Source organism: Bos indicus x Bos taurus, chromosome 9, assembly GCF_003369695.1.
Source record: "Bos indicus x Bos taurus breed Angus x Brahman F1 hybrid chromosome 9, Bos_hybrid_MaternalHap_v2.0, whole genome shotgun sequence".
NCBI classification, from domain to species: domain Eukaryota; kingdom Metazoa; phylum Chordata; class Mammalia; order Artiodactyla; family Bovidae; genus Bos; species Bos indicus x Bos taurus.
Window position 1 is genome coordinate 49,229,757 of NC_040084.1, and position 16,720 is coordinate 49,246,476.

The following is a 16,720-nucleotide window of genomic DNA, read 5'->3' on the forward strand; positions in this document are numbered from 1 at the left end:
AATAGAAAGTTACCTAAGCAGGTGGTATAATGTAAAAACAGTAGTCTGGTGTCTTTGAGGCCTGGGTTCAGATAATTCAGCAGTTTCTTCTTCTTCTTTTTATTTTATTTTTTTTAAGATTTGTAGTCTTTTTTTTTTTTAATTATTTATTTGGCTACACTAGGTTTTAGTTGCATCATGTGGGATCTTTAATTGCTACATGCAAATTCTTAGTTGTGGCATGTGGGATCTAGTTCCCTGACTAGGGATGGAACTTGGGCCCCCTGCATTGGGAGTGGAGTCTTAGCCACAGACCATCAGGAAAGTCCCCCAAATTCAATGGTTTAAATCTCTTGAGACACTTATTTTGGCTAGGTAACAGGGAATAAAACAATGCACACAGTATTTTACTTGCTTTGAGAGAGGCATTTCAGCTGGACTATGAAACATGGGTAGGATTTGAGAAATTAGAGGCCTTGTTCAGTTCAGTTCAGTCGCTCAGTCGTGTCCGACTCTTTGCGACCCCATGAACCGCAGCACACCAGGCCTCCCTGTCCATCACCAACTCCCGGAGTTCACTGAGACTCATGTCCATCGAGTCGGTGATGCCATCCAGCCATCTCATCCTCTGTCATCTCCTTCTCCTCCTGTCCTCAATCTTTTCCAGCATCAGGGTCTCTTCAAATGAGTCAGCTCTTCGCATCAGGTGGCCAAAGTATTGGAGTTTCAGCTTTAGCATCATTCCTTCCAAAGAAATCCCAGGGCTGATCTCCTTCACAATGGACTGGTTGGATCTCCTTGCAGTCCAAGGGACTCGCAAGAGCCTTCTCCAACACCACAGTTCAAAAAGCATCAATTCTTCGGCACTTAGCTTTCTTTATAGTCCAGCTCTCACACCCATACACGGCCACTGGAAAAACCATAGCCTTGGCTAGACGGACCTTTGTTGACAAAGTAATGTCTCTGCTTTTTAATATGCTATCTAGGTTGGTTATAACTTTCCTTCCAAGGAGTAAGCGTCTTTAAATTTCATGGCTGCAATCACCATCTGCAGTGATTTTGGAGACCAGAAAAATAAAGTCAGCCACTGTTTTCCACTGTCTCCCTATCTATTTGCCAAGAAGTGATGGGACTGGATGCCATGATCTTAGTTTTCTGAATGTTGAGCTTTAAGCCAACTTTTTACTCTCCTCTTTCACTTTCATCAAGAGGCTGTTTAGTTCCTCTTCACTTTCTGCCATAAGGGTGGTGTCATCTGCATATCTGAGCTTATTGATATTTCTCTCGGCAACCTTGATTCCAGCTTGTGCTTCCTCCAGCCCAGCGTTTCTCATGATGTACTCTGCATATAAGTTAAATAAGCATGGTGACAATATATAGCCTTGACGTACTCCTTTTCCTTTTTGGAACCAGTCTGTTGTTCCATGTTGCTTCCTGACCTGCATACAGGTTTCTCAAGAGGCAGGTCAGGCCTTGGGGAAGATTTAATTAAGGCATGGAAATAGGCATAGAGTAGAGCAGGACCTGCCATTACCAAGGTTAAAATCCCTGGTCAGTGAACTAGATCCCACACGCCACAACTAAGAGTTGGAATGCAGCAATTAAAGATCCCATATGCTGCAGCTAAGACCCAGCACAGCCAAATTAATAATAATAATAACATTTTTTTTTAAGGATTTCAAATCTTAAAAAAAAAAAAGAACACCAAGAGTAACTAAAGAGTCTCTTGATGAGGGTGGAAGATGAGAGTGCAAAAGCTGGCTTAAAACTCAACATTCATTATCATAGCCTTCAGTCCCATCACTTTATGGCAAATAGATGGGGAAAAAATAGAAACAGTGACAGATTTTATTTTCTTGGGCTCCAAAATCACTGTGGATGGTAACTGCAGCCACAAAATTAAAAGATGCTTGCTCCTCGGAAGAAGAACTGTGACAAACCTAGTTGTTGTTCAGTTGCTAAGGGGTGTCTGACTCTGCAGTCCCATGGACAGCAGTATGCCAGGCTTCCCTGTCCTGTCTCCTGGAGTTTGCTCAAACTCATGTCCATTGAGTCAGTGATGCCATACTATCATCTCATCCTCTGTTGGCCCCTTTTCCTCCTGCCCTCAGTCTTTCCCAGCAGCAGGGTCTTTTCCAATATGTCCGCTCTTTGCATCAGGTGGCCAAAGTATTGGAGCTTCAGCATCAGTCCTTCCAATGAATATTCAGGGTTGAATTCCTTTAGAATTGACTGGTTTGATCTCCTTGCAGTCAAAGGGACTCTCAAGAGTCTTCTTCAGCACCACAGTTTAAAAGAATCAATTCCTTAGTGCTCAGCCTTCTTTATGGTCCAGCTGTCACATGCGTGTATGACTACTGGAAAAATCATACTTTTTACTATATGGACCTCTGTCGGTAAAGTGATGTCTCTGCTTTTTAAATACACTGTATAGATTTGTCACAGGTTTTTTTCCAAGGAACAAGCATCTTTTAATTTCATGGCTTCAGTCATTGTCCGAAGAAGCAGAGACATCATTTTGCTGACAAAGGTCCGTATCGTTAAAGCTATGGTTTTTCCAATAGTCATGTACACATGTGAGGGTTGGATCATAAAGAATGTTGAGTGCTGGAGAAGACTCTTGAGAGTCCCTTGGACAGCAAGGAGATCAAACCAGTGAATCCTAAAGGAAATAAACCCTGAAATATTCATTGGAAGGACTGATGCTGAAGCTAAAGTTCCAGTACTTTAGCCCCCTGATTCAAAGAACCGACTCAGCATCATCATTTTTCATTGACGCTGGGCTTACCCAGCAGGAGGAAGGCAGGAGGAGAAGGGGATGACAGAGCATGAGATGGTAGGATGGCATCAGTGACTCAACAGACAGGAGTTTGAGCAAACTCTGGGAGAGAGTGAAGGACTGGGAAGCCTAGCATGCTTCACTCCATGGGATTGGAAAGAGTTGGACACGACTTAGTGACTGAACAACCAGAACAGGACCTGAGTTTGGATGTTAAGAAATTCTTGTTGGCTAGAGTAGGAAATGTATAGTAGTGAGTAAAGCAGGTAAAACAGAATGGATCAGCGTTAGGCATGACTTTAAAATAAAGTATAGGAGTTTAGGTTGAATTACTGAGTTTTATGGGGCTTCCCAGGTGGCACTAGTGGTAAAGAACATGCCTGCCAGTGCAGGAGACATAGAGACCTGGTTTGGATCCCTGGGTTGGGAAGATCCCCTGGAGGAGGGCATGGCAACCCACTCCAGTGTTCTTGCCTAGAGAATCTGGTGAACAGAGAAGTCTGGCGGACTATAGTACATAGAGCCACAAAGAGTCCTACACAACTGAAGCAACTTAGCATGTATGCAGGCATTGAACTTTATCATAAGCTGCTCAAGATTTGTGATTAATGATGTAATTGGAGCTATGGTTTCAAGAAGGTGATGGTGTTAATTGTATTATTACTAACATTACAAATATTACTTTAGGAAGTCTTACTGACTTTTCAGGCCTCCTCAGAATTTCTTTTTTACTCTAAGAATATTCTTTGAATTCTATGACATAATTATAGACTCTTCCTTTTGAGAATTAGATATGAGATACTAATGCCTTAAAGAAATTAGGGGCTGGTCCTTTTAACTTCCTCTTACTTTCATAGGAATTTACTTTTGGCCTCTTCTCAATAGCAGAATTTAAAAAAAACTTTTGTAGTATGGCTGAGTTTATTTTAAAAGATTCTTTTCATGTACATCCTTGATAGTATTAAATATTTTCAAAACTATTTTTTGTTGTAGTTGATTTATGTAGTAATAAATATTTTTGAATGAAAACTATAAATCTGTTCTTGCCATCTCAGATGTACAGTACATGGAAAGAAAGTTATGGATTTGTAACTTGTGGGAGCTGGCTTCCTTCCAGCTCCAGAAGTCTATAATTCAGATTTTTTTTTGCATCTTTTTTATTTAACTAGCTCATCAAATCAAGTTTCAAAATTTGGTTTTAAAATGTCTTACATAATGCCTCAAATTGTTTTTAGAAAAAGGTAAGGGATTATTATAGGTAGTTTCTATCTTACGTATAATACTGACAATGGGTTATTTACCTAATGCCATTCTTTGGGAATTTGGGAATGGCCTTAAAGGGATTTTCCTGTTCCTGAATTGGTTATCTTCATCTGTCTCACTGTATCTAAATATCAGTATATTTTCACTGTTGAATTTGCTCAGAGGAATATTTGTAGTAGTTTTTTTTTTGGAAAATGGAAGCTTGAACCATGATCCATTTAAGCTAATACTGTTTCTTTTGTCTGAATAGTTGGAACAGATAATGGGAAAGAAGCCATTGAAAGTGCAGCCGCATTTCTCTTCAAGACATTTCACTTGAAGGACTGTGTTGGTCACCAGGAGACAAAGGCTATCAAACAGATGTTTGGTCCCTTTCCATCATCATCTGCCACTGCAGCTTGTGATGCTACTAATCGAATTACTTCTCATTTTTGTAAAGACAGTCTTACTGCTCTTGTCCAGATGACAACTGATGAAAATGGTGATCGAGTTTTATTTGGTAAAAATTTAGCATTTTCATTTGACATGCATGATCTGGACCACTTTGATGAACTGCCAATAAATGGTGAATCCCAGAAAACTATAAGCTTGGATTATAAGAAGTTTCTGACTGACCACCTTCAGGACCATTCCACCCTGAACCGCAAGCCTGCGGAAAAAACAAACGACTCTTTTTTGTGGTGTGAAGTTGAGAAGTACTTAAATGCAACTTTAAACGAAATGGCTGAAGCAACAAGAATAGAAGATCTTTGCTGTACTTTATATGATATGCTTGCCTCTGTTAAAAGTGGTGATGAACTTCAGGATGAGGTACAGTTGAAGTTATTGCAGTTTTATCTTAATGTGCATTATCTTAATGGAATAGCCTTTTAAAATATGGGTGTCTAGCAAAGAAAGTACTTTAATATTGTGCTGCAGTGATCAAATATGTAGCCAAATGGTTTTACATGGTAGGCATGCATATTTCTCCACTGTGTTGTAGGAGGACTGTGAGCGTGATGAATAGGGGAATAGTGAGGGTGTCCACATGACCTGGTTACTGGGACAGTTCTGGTTAAACCTGTTGTTACATTGTAATAATTAGAAGTGTCCCTTCTTCAAAAAGTATATAGGTTTGAATGATAAATTACATGGTTAATCTAGTAATATCTGATGAAAGTAAGTTTCAAAACACAAATTTTATCTGTCTGTTGAATGACTTACTGATTTACAAAATATTTTTGGCTAGTTTCTATGATTTAAAGAATAAACTTGCAAAAACAAACTAATCTGGAAATAATTGGACTATTTTATATTACTTGTTCAATAAAGAATTGTGTATTTGTAAGTTTTTTATATCACACAAAGGAAACATTATTTTAATTCCTTTCTATGCCACCATTTGGTGATGTTACTCAAAAAATGGTGAATTACTCTTACTGTCACATGAAAAGTTTATCTTGAAGGGTTTCGGTTGCTTTCAATCATGGCATTATATTCATTTTCTGATACAAATGTCAAATAATGTCAACCCAGTTTTAATACTGGATGAGTAATATATTTGATGAGGATGAAGAGAGGTGGCATATTGTTGTATTAATAGAAAGGGCAGAGGCTTTGAAATCAGAAGTCCTTCCTTTCCCACTTATTGATAGTGAGACTTGAGGTAGTTGAATCTCTTGGAGCCTGTTTTGTAGTTGAACTGTCTCAGGGTAAAAAGAATACATTGATTATGGAGTTGGTATAAGTCTTAAATAGGATACCATATGTGAAATGATAAGTAGCATTTGTAAATACTGCATGGTAGCTGCAATTATTTTTGTTGTTGTTGTTATTGAAATTAAGAATTTTAAAATCACACAGTATCAGAAATGTAGAAAAAAATCTCGGTAGTATTATTTTTTTTTTCCAGAAGTGGGAGAAAAATTTAGGGAATAGGAGAAATAAGTATTGGAGGCATGCCAAAAAATCTCGGTAGTATTTTTTTTTTTCCAGAAGGGGGAGAAAAATTTAAGCAATAGGAGAAATAGGTATTCGAGGACTAAACCCCTGGTAGTTAGATATTATACTCATTAACTGTAGTTTCAAAGTAAGTTAACATGCTGTTAATTCTTTGATCAGTCTTGTTTACCTTTAATGTTTTACACTTAACTTACCAGATATGGTCTACATTCATAAGTGGTTCTCTCTGACATTGTGAAAAGTAACATTCTTTTAAAAATTGTGATATAAAGAAAATTTTACTATTTGCTTGTTATAATTGAATACATAGCAATTTTGCTGTGATTATTGTAAACTGAAACTTACAAACATCAAACTCATGGAAATTTGTCTGAGTGAGCCATAAAACTATTCTTTTTATTTTAGAGTATCTAGAGTGAAGTTTGCATTTCTTAGTTTTTCACCACAATTCTTAAGTATATAACTGAAACTGGTTATTGGAAGAACATATTCTTCTCAAGATTGTTTTCATAATGTACCTAACTGCAGGGTCAGAGTGAATTCATGCTTTCATCCATTCATCATATGTTGTAGCACTAGGTGCTACTTACTGAACATAAAAGGATGCATAGGACAGCAACCTTGCTCTTGGGGAATTTGTTGTTTAGTCAGAGGAGGCATGCCAATAAGTAAGTGCTCCCAGATACCTAGGTATGATGATACTGTATACAAAGAAAAGTGGGGCATAAAAGAGTCAGTCATACATTTCGTAGGGGAGTTAGAATGGTAGGAAAAGTATTCATAGAGGAGTGTAAGCATGAGCCAAACCTTAAAATACAACAAGATTTAATTTCTTCAAATGGATCAGAAAGGTAAGGAACATATTTTAAGTGTGAGAAAAAGCAAGGTGTGTTTTGAGGACTGTAGTCTCTACAGTGAAGATGCAAGATATGCAGAGTGGGTACAGTCAGAGACAAGGATGAGCAGGGAGGTAAGGGCCAAATAAGGTAAAGCCTTATACACTTTGTTCAGGTATATTGTAAGCCACTCTAAAACCTGTAGATACACCCTGCTTGATCTTGTTTAATGATTTTCAACCAGGATTTTATGGACAGTTTAACATGTAAGTGAATATTTCACGTATTAGATTAAAAGCTGTTAGAGACCTTAAGCACTGAAAATGTTAAATGCTGAGGCATTTCTTCTCCCCTCCCATAGACTTTTTTTAAAAATTAAAAGCATGCTACAGCAAATATAAGAAAGTCTAATAAAATTTTATTTTATTTTTACCATTGTGGCTGAATTGATGTCTTTTTCAAACATCAAATTCTTAAAAAAAAAAAGTTTTTCTCATTTTTTGGTACCCCTGTTTTGCTGGTACTTGAAGGAAATGTTTGGTGGCCTCATGGATTATTGCTCACTGGAGATACGTGTTTTATAGAGGTGCTGGGAAATTTGTCCAAGGTTACAGGATAAATAGTGAATCCAGGATTTAAACTCAGACAACCGTGACTCCAGTGTGTGCTTTCTTTGCAAAGAAATAGTTCTGTACATTTCCTTAGGTTTGATGCTTTGAAACATCAAGCAGTTTAAGTATGGTTAGGATTCTTTGGCCTTTAGTCTAATTTACAATTTCTTCAGAAACAATATCTGTTCCTTAAACAGAATTCCAGATATGGAATTGGCTGAAATAAGAGAAAGGAAGAAATATTGAGAACTTGTTAAAGATGAGTTTTAAAATTTCTGTGGGGAATTGCATTTAAAGTAATTCTGTGTTTCTTTGAGTGTTGAACTAATAAAACAGCCAACTTAGGTTTCTGAGTACAATCTTCTTTTCCTTTCCTACTTTGCATCTTTAAGTTTAAACTCTGACTCCCGGTAATTTATTTGTTAAGGCCATAGTTACTATGATTAAGCCTAAGAATTTGATTGGGCTAGACTCTCTATTCTTTACACTCTTTGAGACTTACTTACTTGTAAAAATACTTTTTAAAGTTAGTACATTTTAACTACCCAGAAGAAGATAAGATAGAAACATTTCAGATTATTTTCTTAATCAGGACTCATCCCTGGTTGGTACGGACATCTTCTTGGCTGCTGCTTTTCTGTAACCAGAATTGTAGCAATAGGTTTGGTCCTAATAGGATCACATAGTCAGTGAACTTTCAACAGAAACTTTTCCCCAAGAAAGTAGTAGTTTTAATAACAGCAAACCTCCCATGTTTTGAATGCCTGTTATATATAGAGTTAGACCAAGCTGTCTCACTTGATATAACCCGTTTCTTCATAGTTCTGCAAGGTAAGGATGGTATACTATGTATAAAGATAACAAACAAAATAACCCCCCCAAACCTGTGTCCCAGTTTGTTTCCTAAAGTCACAAAGCAAGACACTGGTAGGTATTCTGGGCCTTTTGTTTTAATCACCAGCACAAGCCTGCTGTTCCTCTCTGGTATATCACTGAATTCTTTGAAGAGAAGGACACTTACTTAAAAGGCTCTGAAGGAAATTCTGTCTTTGTGCACTTACCTATTGTTGACGGTGGGCAGGTTATTAAACTCTTGTGAACCTTTGTTTCACAATGTCTCTGTAAGGATTTGTGAGAGACTATATACGTAGTACCTACCTAGCATAATGTTTCACAAACTGTAGGTTCTCGAATGTTAGATTCTTGCCTTCCACATTAATAAGGATTATATATTTCCATGTATGCAAAGTTTTATTAGAGTGGATACCTTACAGATCAGTATATAAATTTTATCTATGCCTTGTTATATATAGATGTTTCAAGTAGTTAATTAAATGATGCTTAGAGGATAGTTCTTAATTCAGAGAATTATTATTTTTACTGCTTTTTTTTTCTCTTTTGCTTTTATAAGTCTCACTATTCTAAAAGTCTTGAATTCAGTTTTTGTAGTGAGTTCTGATTTTAAAATCTTTGGCAAAATAGAAAAGAAATTAATAGAAAATTACTTGAAAATATTGGAAATGGAGTATACATATCTCTTGGTATTATTTCAGGATTAAATGCTATTTGCAGAGTTATTAATATTGATGTAAATATTGATAAGTTATGTTTAACAAGTTCTTAGGAAAAGTGAATTTTGAGTTATATTGATATTATCATAGTTTGCAGTTGGGCAGCTGAGGTTCATTCTTTATAGCTTTTCTAATTTTACATTCACTATTAGCATTATCGACTCTATGCAGATGGTGTTATTTAACCCATGAAAGTTCATTTCTGAACCCAGTCCTGTTCCAGATATGTACCTGATCTTAAAAATTAGGACTTATTTGGTTAGAATGTCTTTTGAGGAAAGACTATTTTTTTTAAATACTCATTTGCATTATAAATGATTCGAGCATCCTTTGAAATTTTAATATAGAATAATTAGCATGGCTTAATAAAGTGGCTCCCAAACTTTACATTGTTTAACATTATGGAGGATCTCATAGAGTTTTCTTTATGTTGCTTATCATAATGTTCTACTAGGGTCAGACATGACTGAGCGACTGAACTGAATGGAATATTATGTTAAAAATTGAAACAAAGTTTTTAATATGTTATTAAATACTGTATTTATTAAATAAAAATCATTTAAAATAATACTAAGTCTATTACATTAGTGTAAATAGCTAAATCTATTACATTAATGCCAATAACACTAAATATGTTATATTAATATAAGTAACATTTTTATGAAAAATAACTTTTCTAAAATAGAATATAAAGTATGAAGAATGGGATTGTATGGCATTTTTTCAAGTCTTTTCAGTATCTAGCTTAATATAAGACAACTAGATTCCCATATGTGCTTCTGCATGCAGTCTGTTCATATATCACACATTATGTAGCCTCTGAAAACTCCACTCACTTTATACTCATGGGAGGATGAGGATGAAGGAGGCAAATAACATTTGACTGTTATCACAAAATTAATTTTGGTTCATGGACCTCCTGAAAGGGTCTCGGAGATTCTAGACCACACATTGATATATACACTATAGCTTAGCAAGGAGGCTATAGTGATGATTTTGGTGCCTAGAGTAGGAAATTTAAAATATTATCGAGCTGAATGTCTAACATGAATGCTTTATGAAAAGTCTTCATATTATATAAGGATGCCAACATTAATGAGGTTGAAATTAAAATAGTATCTCTTCAACTCTAATGGCCAATTATGTGTTGCTTTTTCTATAGTCATTTCACCAAATAATCAGAAGAGCCCTGCCCCTGCCCCAAGTCTGAGTAGAGAGCTGCCACTGGGTAAAGTTATACTTAGAGAATACTTAGAATCATAGCATTCCCCCAACCCTGCCCCAAAGTATATTATGTGTGTGTCTAGCATTCTATCCAAGTGATGCCCATATAATAAGATCTACTTATTCTAATGAGTTTCTTTTTTTTTTTTTTTAAGATATTTTACCCCTTTCTTGAGTAGCCCTCGTCTAACTTATTTGTTTATTAAACTGACAAACTGCTCATATTACATCTGCCATTTAGTCTTATATCTATACATGGGGAAGTAAAGTTATAGATGTCTCCTCTTTTATATGATTGTGTTTTAGACATGTGATGGCAGTTATATTTTTCTTTTCTTTAGTATTTTTTTTTTTTAAGTGTAAAACTCTCCCAGTTTTCCTGTTAGCATTAATCCATTTTCGACACAATTTGGATACAGCTGTTCAGTCCTCTATAGATCTAACACTATTGACGTGTAGAATGCTTTCATCATCTCATCTTCAAAGGTATCAAACTTTCAGTTGCTTTTCCAATCTAAGAACAACTAACCTAACAATCTCATAGGAAAAAGAAGACTATTTTGCCATGATTTTACTTGTGAATTCTGTTCATGTTCTGTTACATTTCCATGTATTGATATTAAGTAATTTTCACAATCCATCTTTTACATCATTTATTTTTTAAATTGGGAACTTTTGCCTTCATCTGGCACTTCTGTTTTCCTTTATTATTCCTCAGAGATAGCAAAGACTCTGGCCTCAAATCTGTAAGTAGTTTTTGAACCTTGGGATATGATTCATCAAGGTCTGAAAACCTGAAGTTATTTATTTGAAGACATTAAGTGATTCCTTACTACTTTCTCCATAAGATAAAGCTCAGTATTTCTCTGTAGGTAGCATTCAGTCTTTATGGTATCTATTCTGCTCTTTCCTGTCTTAAGCTAATGTTTCCTGTAGGAGAAGTGAGAATGGACTTCTCTTATCTTCCTCATGGAGGAACATGTGTCTTGGTTTTATTTCCTTGCTTCAAACTTGGTAAAGAAAGCTCTTTGTTATTTCTCTCATTTTTATGTGCTAAGATATTCTTAGAGATTTAACTTTATAGATACTACAATACTATGTTTTAAAGACATATATGTATAATTATGTTAGTTTTTATTGTGATTTGCTACCATACTTTCTCTCATGTCCCTCTAGGTTTTTTTTTTTTTTTTTAGTTTATGGTTACTGCCTAGCCATAGAATCCAGTTTTTTCCCCTTATTATTTATTTTCAAGACTGTACTGGAAATTCTAGCCTTTTGTGTCATTTCATTTTTTTAATCCACTGTTCTTTACACAACTTTATTTTTCTAATTAAAAAAATGTATCATTGTAGAAAATTTAGAGCACACATATATAACATGTAGAAACAAAATCATCTGCATTCTCAGTATATCTGGTCATGGTCATAGCAACTATTTTGGCATATATATTTTAAAAATATGAATAATTTAAAAATGGATCATATGGTCTATGAATTGCTTTTTTGTTACTTAACACTTCTGTGTGAGACAATAAAACATTTTTATGACAATAAAATCTGCAATACATTATCTATTGTATACATTTTTTAAATTGAAGTATACTTGACTTACAATGTGATATTAGTTTCATGTATATATCATGGTGATTTGGTTAATGTATAATACTTTTTAGTGGCTGCAGAGTATACATTTTTCATCATATCCTAGTTTATTCTGCTACTGAAGATTTAAGTTAAATCTAGCCTTACTCTATGATAAAACTCTTATGCTAAATATTTGCTCACACACATTTTCCCCTTTAATATATTCCTAGTACTTAAAATTTTGCATCCAGAAGTACTGACAGAATTCTTTCCTGGAAGAGTCCACCAGTGTACATTTCTGCCTGTAGTGTATAAGAGTATCCTTGAACTTACATTCTTGGCCGGCCCAGTTTATTAGGGGGAAAATGATATCTCACTGTTTTAATTACATTTTTATTACTACTGAGGTAAAGATTTTTTTCCCCATATATTTATAGGCCACTTACTGCTTTCTTATGAGAATTGCGAATTTTTCATTTGATGAAGTTGAGTTACTTTTTCTTAATTAATAAGATAATTTATAATGAGATTGCAAATGTTTTTGCAGATGTTTTGGGTATATAAATAGGCAAGTCTATTCATCTTTTCATTTACGAATCTTTTCTTTTTTTTGGTGTTCTGCTTAGAAAGGCAGTCCCCAGGACGTGATTGAACCTCTCTTTTATGAATTTTTTTCATTTTAGTCTCACTGGGTTTAGTCAGAATGTTATTTGGGTCAGATGTATCTTTGTATTTAATTTGTAGGTACATATATGAATATATTCATATTATGTGCTCTGAAGTGATATAGCCATTTTCTCCCAAGGTTCTTGTTACTTCCACATTGTCTGCCACTTCAGATTATTCATTCCTACTTTTACTTTATAAGGGATAAAATTTTTATGAGGAAAATTCATGTTCTACTTTATCTGAATGTAAAAATTAGGAAAGGTCGAGACAGTTGAAGTGTTTTACCTGCTGTAACAGGTCTCTTAAGTTTTACAGTCTGTATTGGGAAAGCACTAGGTGTATATATATATATATATATATATATATATATATATATATATTTTATTTTGGTTGGATGTTGCTTTTATCTTCTTTATGGTTCAAATTGTTAGAACAATGGGCTGAAATGGCATGATAAAACAGATAAATATAAGTTCATATACTTGTAACAAGGAACACTGTTAATTTTAGACAGGAAGGTCTAGTTCAGCAGCAGCATTTGAATAAACTAAATTCAGTGGGAGTTAGCCATGGGACCTGTGAATTCAAGTGTTTAAGAGAGAATGGAAAAAAAAAGAGAGAGAGAGAGAGAATGGGCTTTAGGGCAGACACATGTATGAATCCTAGCTCTCCTGCTGATAACTGACTTTGGCCAAGTCACTTCTCCAAGGTGCAGCTTTTGTAATTGTTATGTGGAGAAAGTGATAGGCTTACCATATAGGTTGCTGTGAAGATACGATGTAAAGCACTTGAAGCACTTAAAATAGTGCCTAGCAGATGCTAAGTATTCCATATGTATTATTTTTGTAAGCAGTCTTATGTAGCTAGCTAACAAGACAATTTTAATATTAAAAAAGTACAATCTTATACATGGGTAATGACAGTTCAGCTCTTTTTTGTGCTCTTTAGGCCGCACCTGGCCACCATAGTTTTTTTAAGGGAGTTACAGTCCTACAAAGGCATAGAGAAGAGAGTGATGAGGTCAGTGAAGGAAGTAGAATTAATGTTTTGTGATGAACACTTGAAAAACTTCTAACTGTTTATTCTTTTTGAGAGAAATCTATGGTGGGATAGGAGGATGGGCATAATATTTGAAGATCTGTACATGGAAGAAGGATGCCCAAAATTTTAACTAGTGCTCTGGGTGGAAGGTACATGAAGACAGATCTCAGCTCAGGCAAACATTTTCTGAATCCTTTAAATATAAGGTGCTCTTTTGGCAAATAATGAGATCTTTAATGGAAAGATAGACATGTATACTCAATGATTAGTTTGTTGAAATTTGTTGAGGGTTGAATTATATGACTTTTAAGATACCTTTCATCCCCAAAAGTTCTCAAGGTCTTGTGTCATCTTGTTGTAGATATGGAGGAAAAGATATTATTAATATGTTAAACTCACAATGAGGACTTAAAAATACTTACTTGCTTCCAATTTGTGGCAATAACATATTTCAGACTATTTTGCCCTTAGTTGGAATGATTGTTCAAAGAGTAAGACATTTTGCCAAATTTCATGCATTTAGTTTTATTCTTCTCTGTTTGGTACTGTTCATTCACTCATTCATTCATTCTCTACTGTGCGTCAAGTACTCTTTGGTTTTGGGAGACAAAAAGGTAAGGTAACAGAGTTCAGTCATCCCATTCCCATTATCTTGCTTTCTTAAGTCTCTTCCTCTTGGAACTTTCACACATATACGTAAAAGGAGAATGGGCAAGAAAATTATGTTTGATATAATGAATGTTGTTATGACTAATTTGGAAGAGCATGTGGATTTTCTAAATATATATTGAGAAATATCTGTAATGTATTGATACAGAAAAGTAATATATGAGAATAAAGAATAAATTTCTGTGTTTTAAAAGTATTTGAGATGAATAAAAAAGCATTCTGAATAATGTTTTAGTTGTCAGTTTATAGGCGTAAATAAGTATGGCTATTAGATTTAGAAATTGCTGTAAGCATTTATTTAAATATTTAAAATTTCATATTTGTTCAGCTTTATATATATATGAATAATATGGTCCACTCATACATGCATATGATGGCTATAAATTTGTTTTCACTAAGGCATTTAAAAATCAGTGTAATTTCTTTTTAATAATTAGTATACTATAAATTTGCCATGTGCATGCAATTGTAAAGTAAACTTTTAAATATACAATGATACTTAACTTTAACCTTAACTTATACATCTAATTAATTATAGTATGTGAGGAATAAATAGATTTACATTCCAAGTAGTTTTAATTAAGTTGTAAGTGACCTTCGGTTTTAGCTTTGTTAAGTTGTTATGATAGATTAAGTACCTGTAAATAATGAGTAAGTTTTTCTGAAAATGTAATTTATCTAATTCTCTGCAATGCAGCAACAATTTGCATAGCACATTTTTCTTGAGAGAAAAATAAATGTTAAATAAATACTGTCCTAATTTTCATGGTCATTTTCTTTTGTTGTTTAAGACTTTATTTTGGAATGTATGAATATTTAATAATTTTTTATGCCACAAATCAAACTAAGAATAATTTACAGTGTTATAAATAACATGCTCTGCTTTATATAATTATTCTGATACTGAGTTCCACATGGACTGTTAATTCAAACTTTTCGGAATTACTCAGCGTTTTATTTTATCATACTATATTATTCTTTGTTTTCAGTATGCACATCTTTTTCATTTCATGTATAAATCTAACTAAAGTTGCTTATTGTCTCAAAGGAAGACATTCCCTAAATTGAGTATCATTTTTCTCTGGATACCACATTATCTATAGTGTATGGTGTATGCTGTTTATTATATACAGTAGAGGTGTAGGTACAACTCTTACATTTTAAAATTTTATAACTAAAAATGGAAATACATGGATTTGCCTTAGTTTAATTTATGAAAATCAGAATGCCTCCTCTTTGTCATGGGGCTTTATTGGATAGTCACATGATATTCCAGTCCTCCTACTATGCTTAGAATGCCAACCTGAGCAGATAATTTGTAAATTACCCTGTTTTAATACTAGTGTGTTAGTTGCTCAGTCATGTCTGACTCCTATGGACTGTAGCCTGCCAGGCTCCTCTGTCCATGGAATTCTCCAGGCAAGGATACTGAAGTGGGTCGCCATTCTCTTCTCCAGGGAATCGTCCTGACCCAGGGATCAATTCCAGGTTTCCTACATTGCAGGTGCATTCTTTACCATCTGAGCCACTAGGGAAGCCCATTTTAATACTAATGCCTAAGGTTATTCTGACTTCATAAAGTAAACTTCTGGAGGTTTCTTTATTTTTTAAAAAGGTTTCTTAAAGCAATTATTTCTTTCATGAAAGTTTGACACTAGTATGCTAATAAACTTATCTCACCTGGTGTCTTTTGTAGTTAGCAATTCGTATTTTCCAGTTGTTGGTTTATTCAGATTTTCTATTTCTTCTTAAATCATTTGACAATTATATTTTTCTATGAAATTAGCCATTTCATTAGTCACATATTCAAGCTTTTTGCTCTAAAGTTACTCATGAATGTCTTCTAATTAAAAAAAAATTTTTTACACCAACTTTTAGTTATGTTGCCCCAGTCTTTTTATCTGTACTTTCAAATTTTTGATACAAGACTGTTTGCTTTCAAAGAATCACATTTTAATTTTGCTGGTCTTTATTTTTTCTCACATAAGTTTTGGCTTTTATTCATATAGCGGGTATCCGTTTTAAATAATAAGACATCTGGTAGTTTCCCATCTTTAGATACAAAGGGTTTGAGACAAGCCTGATTGTCCTTCTAGTTACATCCAGTTATAACAGATATAATTGTTTCACAGTGGAAATGGTTTTCTTCTTTGAAATTTTTAACCTGTTTATAACTACTTGTTTTTAAATGCTATCGATAATAATCATGATAGCATTTGAAATACTCTAAAAATATAAAATGACATCAAGGACATTTATTGTATCTGCAAAATAAAATAGATCCCAATGAGAATATTAAAAGATATGTATATTTTACGACCTGGTAACTATTGCGGTTTGAAAATGACCTCATATTGACCATTAATTCCCTCTTTTCATTACTCATTTTCTTCACAAAGATTTGTTAAGCATCTTTTTTTTTTTTTATATGTAAGGCATTTTACTAGGTAGTTTTTACTTAAACCACAAGTGTATGGTCCTTTAACTTTATAAATATTTATCAGCAGTAGGAGAATCACCTTGATTGATAGAGCTTTAAAATTTATTTTTC

General features: G+C 34.2%; 1 protein-coding gene across 1 annotated transcript in view; it reads left to right on the top strand.

The window, feature by feature from the left end:
- Nucleotides 1-16,720, top strand: part of ASCC3 (activating signal cointegrator 1 complex subunit 3) — a 334,203-nt gene that overhangs the window by 34,784 nt on the left and 282,699 nt on the right. The window contains exon 4 of the mRNA XM_027551338.1: nucleotides 4,272-4,831. Coding sequence (XP_027407139.1) covers nucleotides 4,272-4,831 — 560 coding nt within the window. The remainder of the gene's footprint in view (nucleotides 1-4,271; nucleotides 4,832-16,720) is intronic.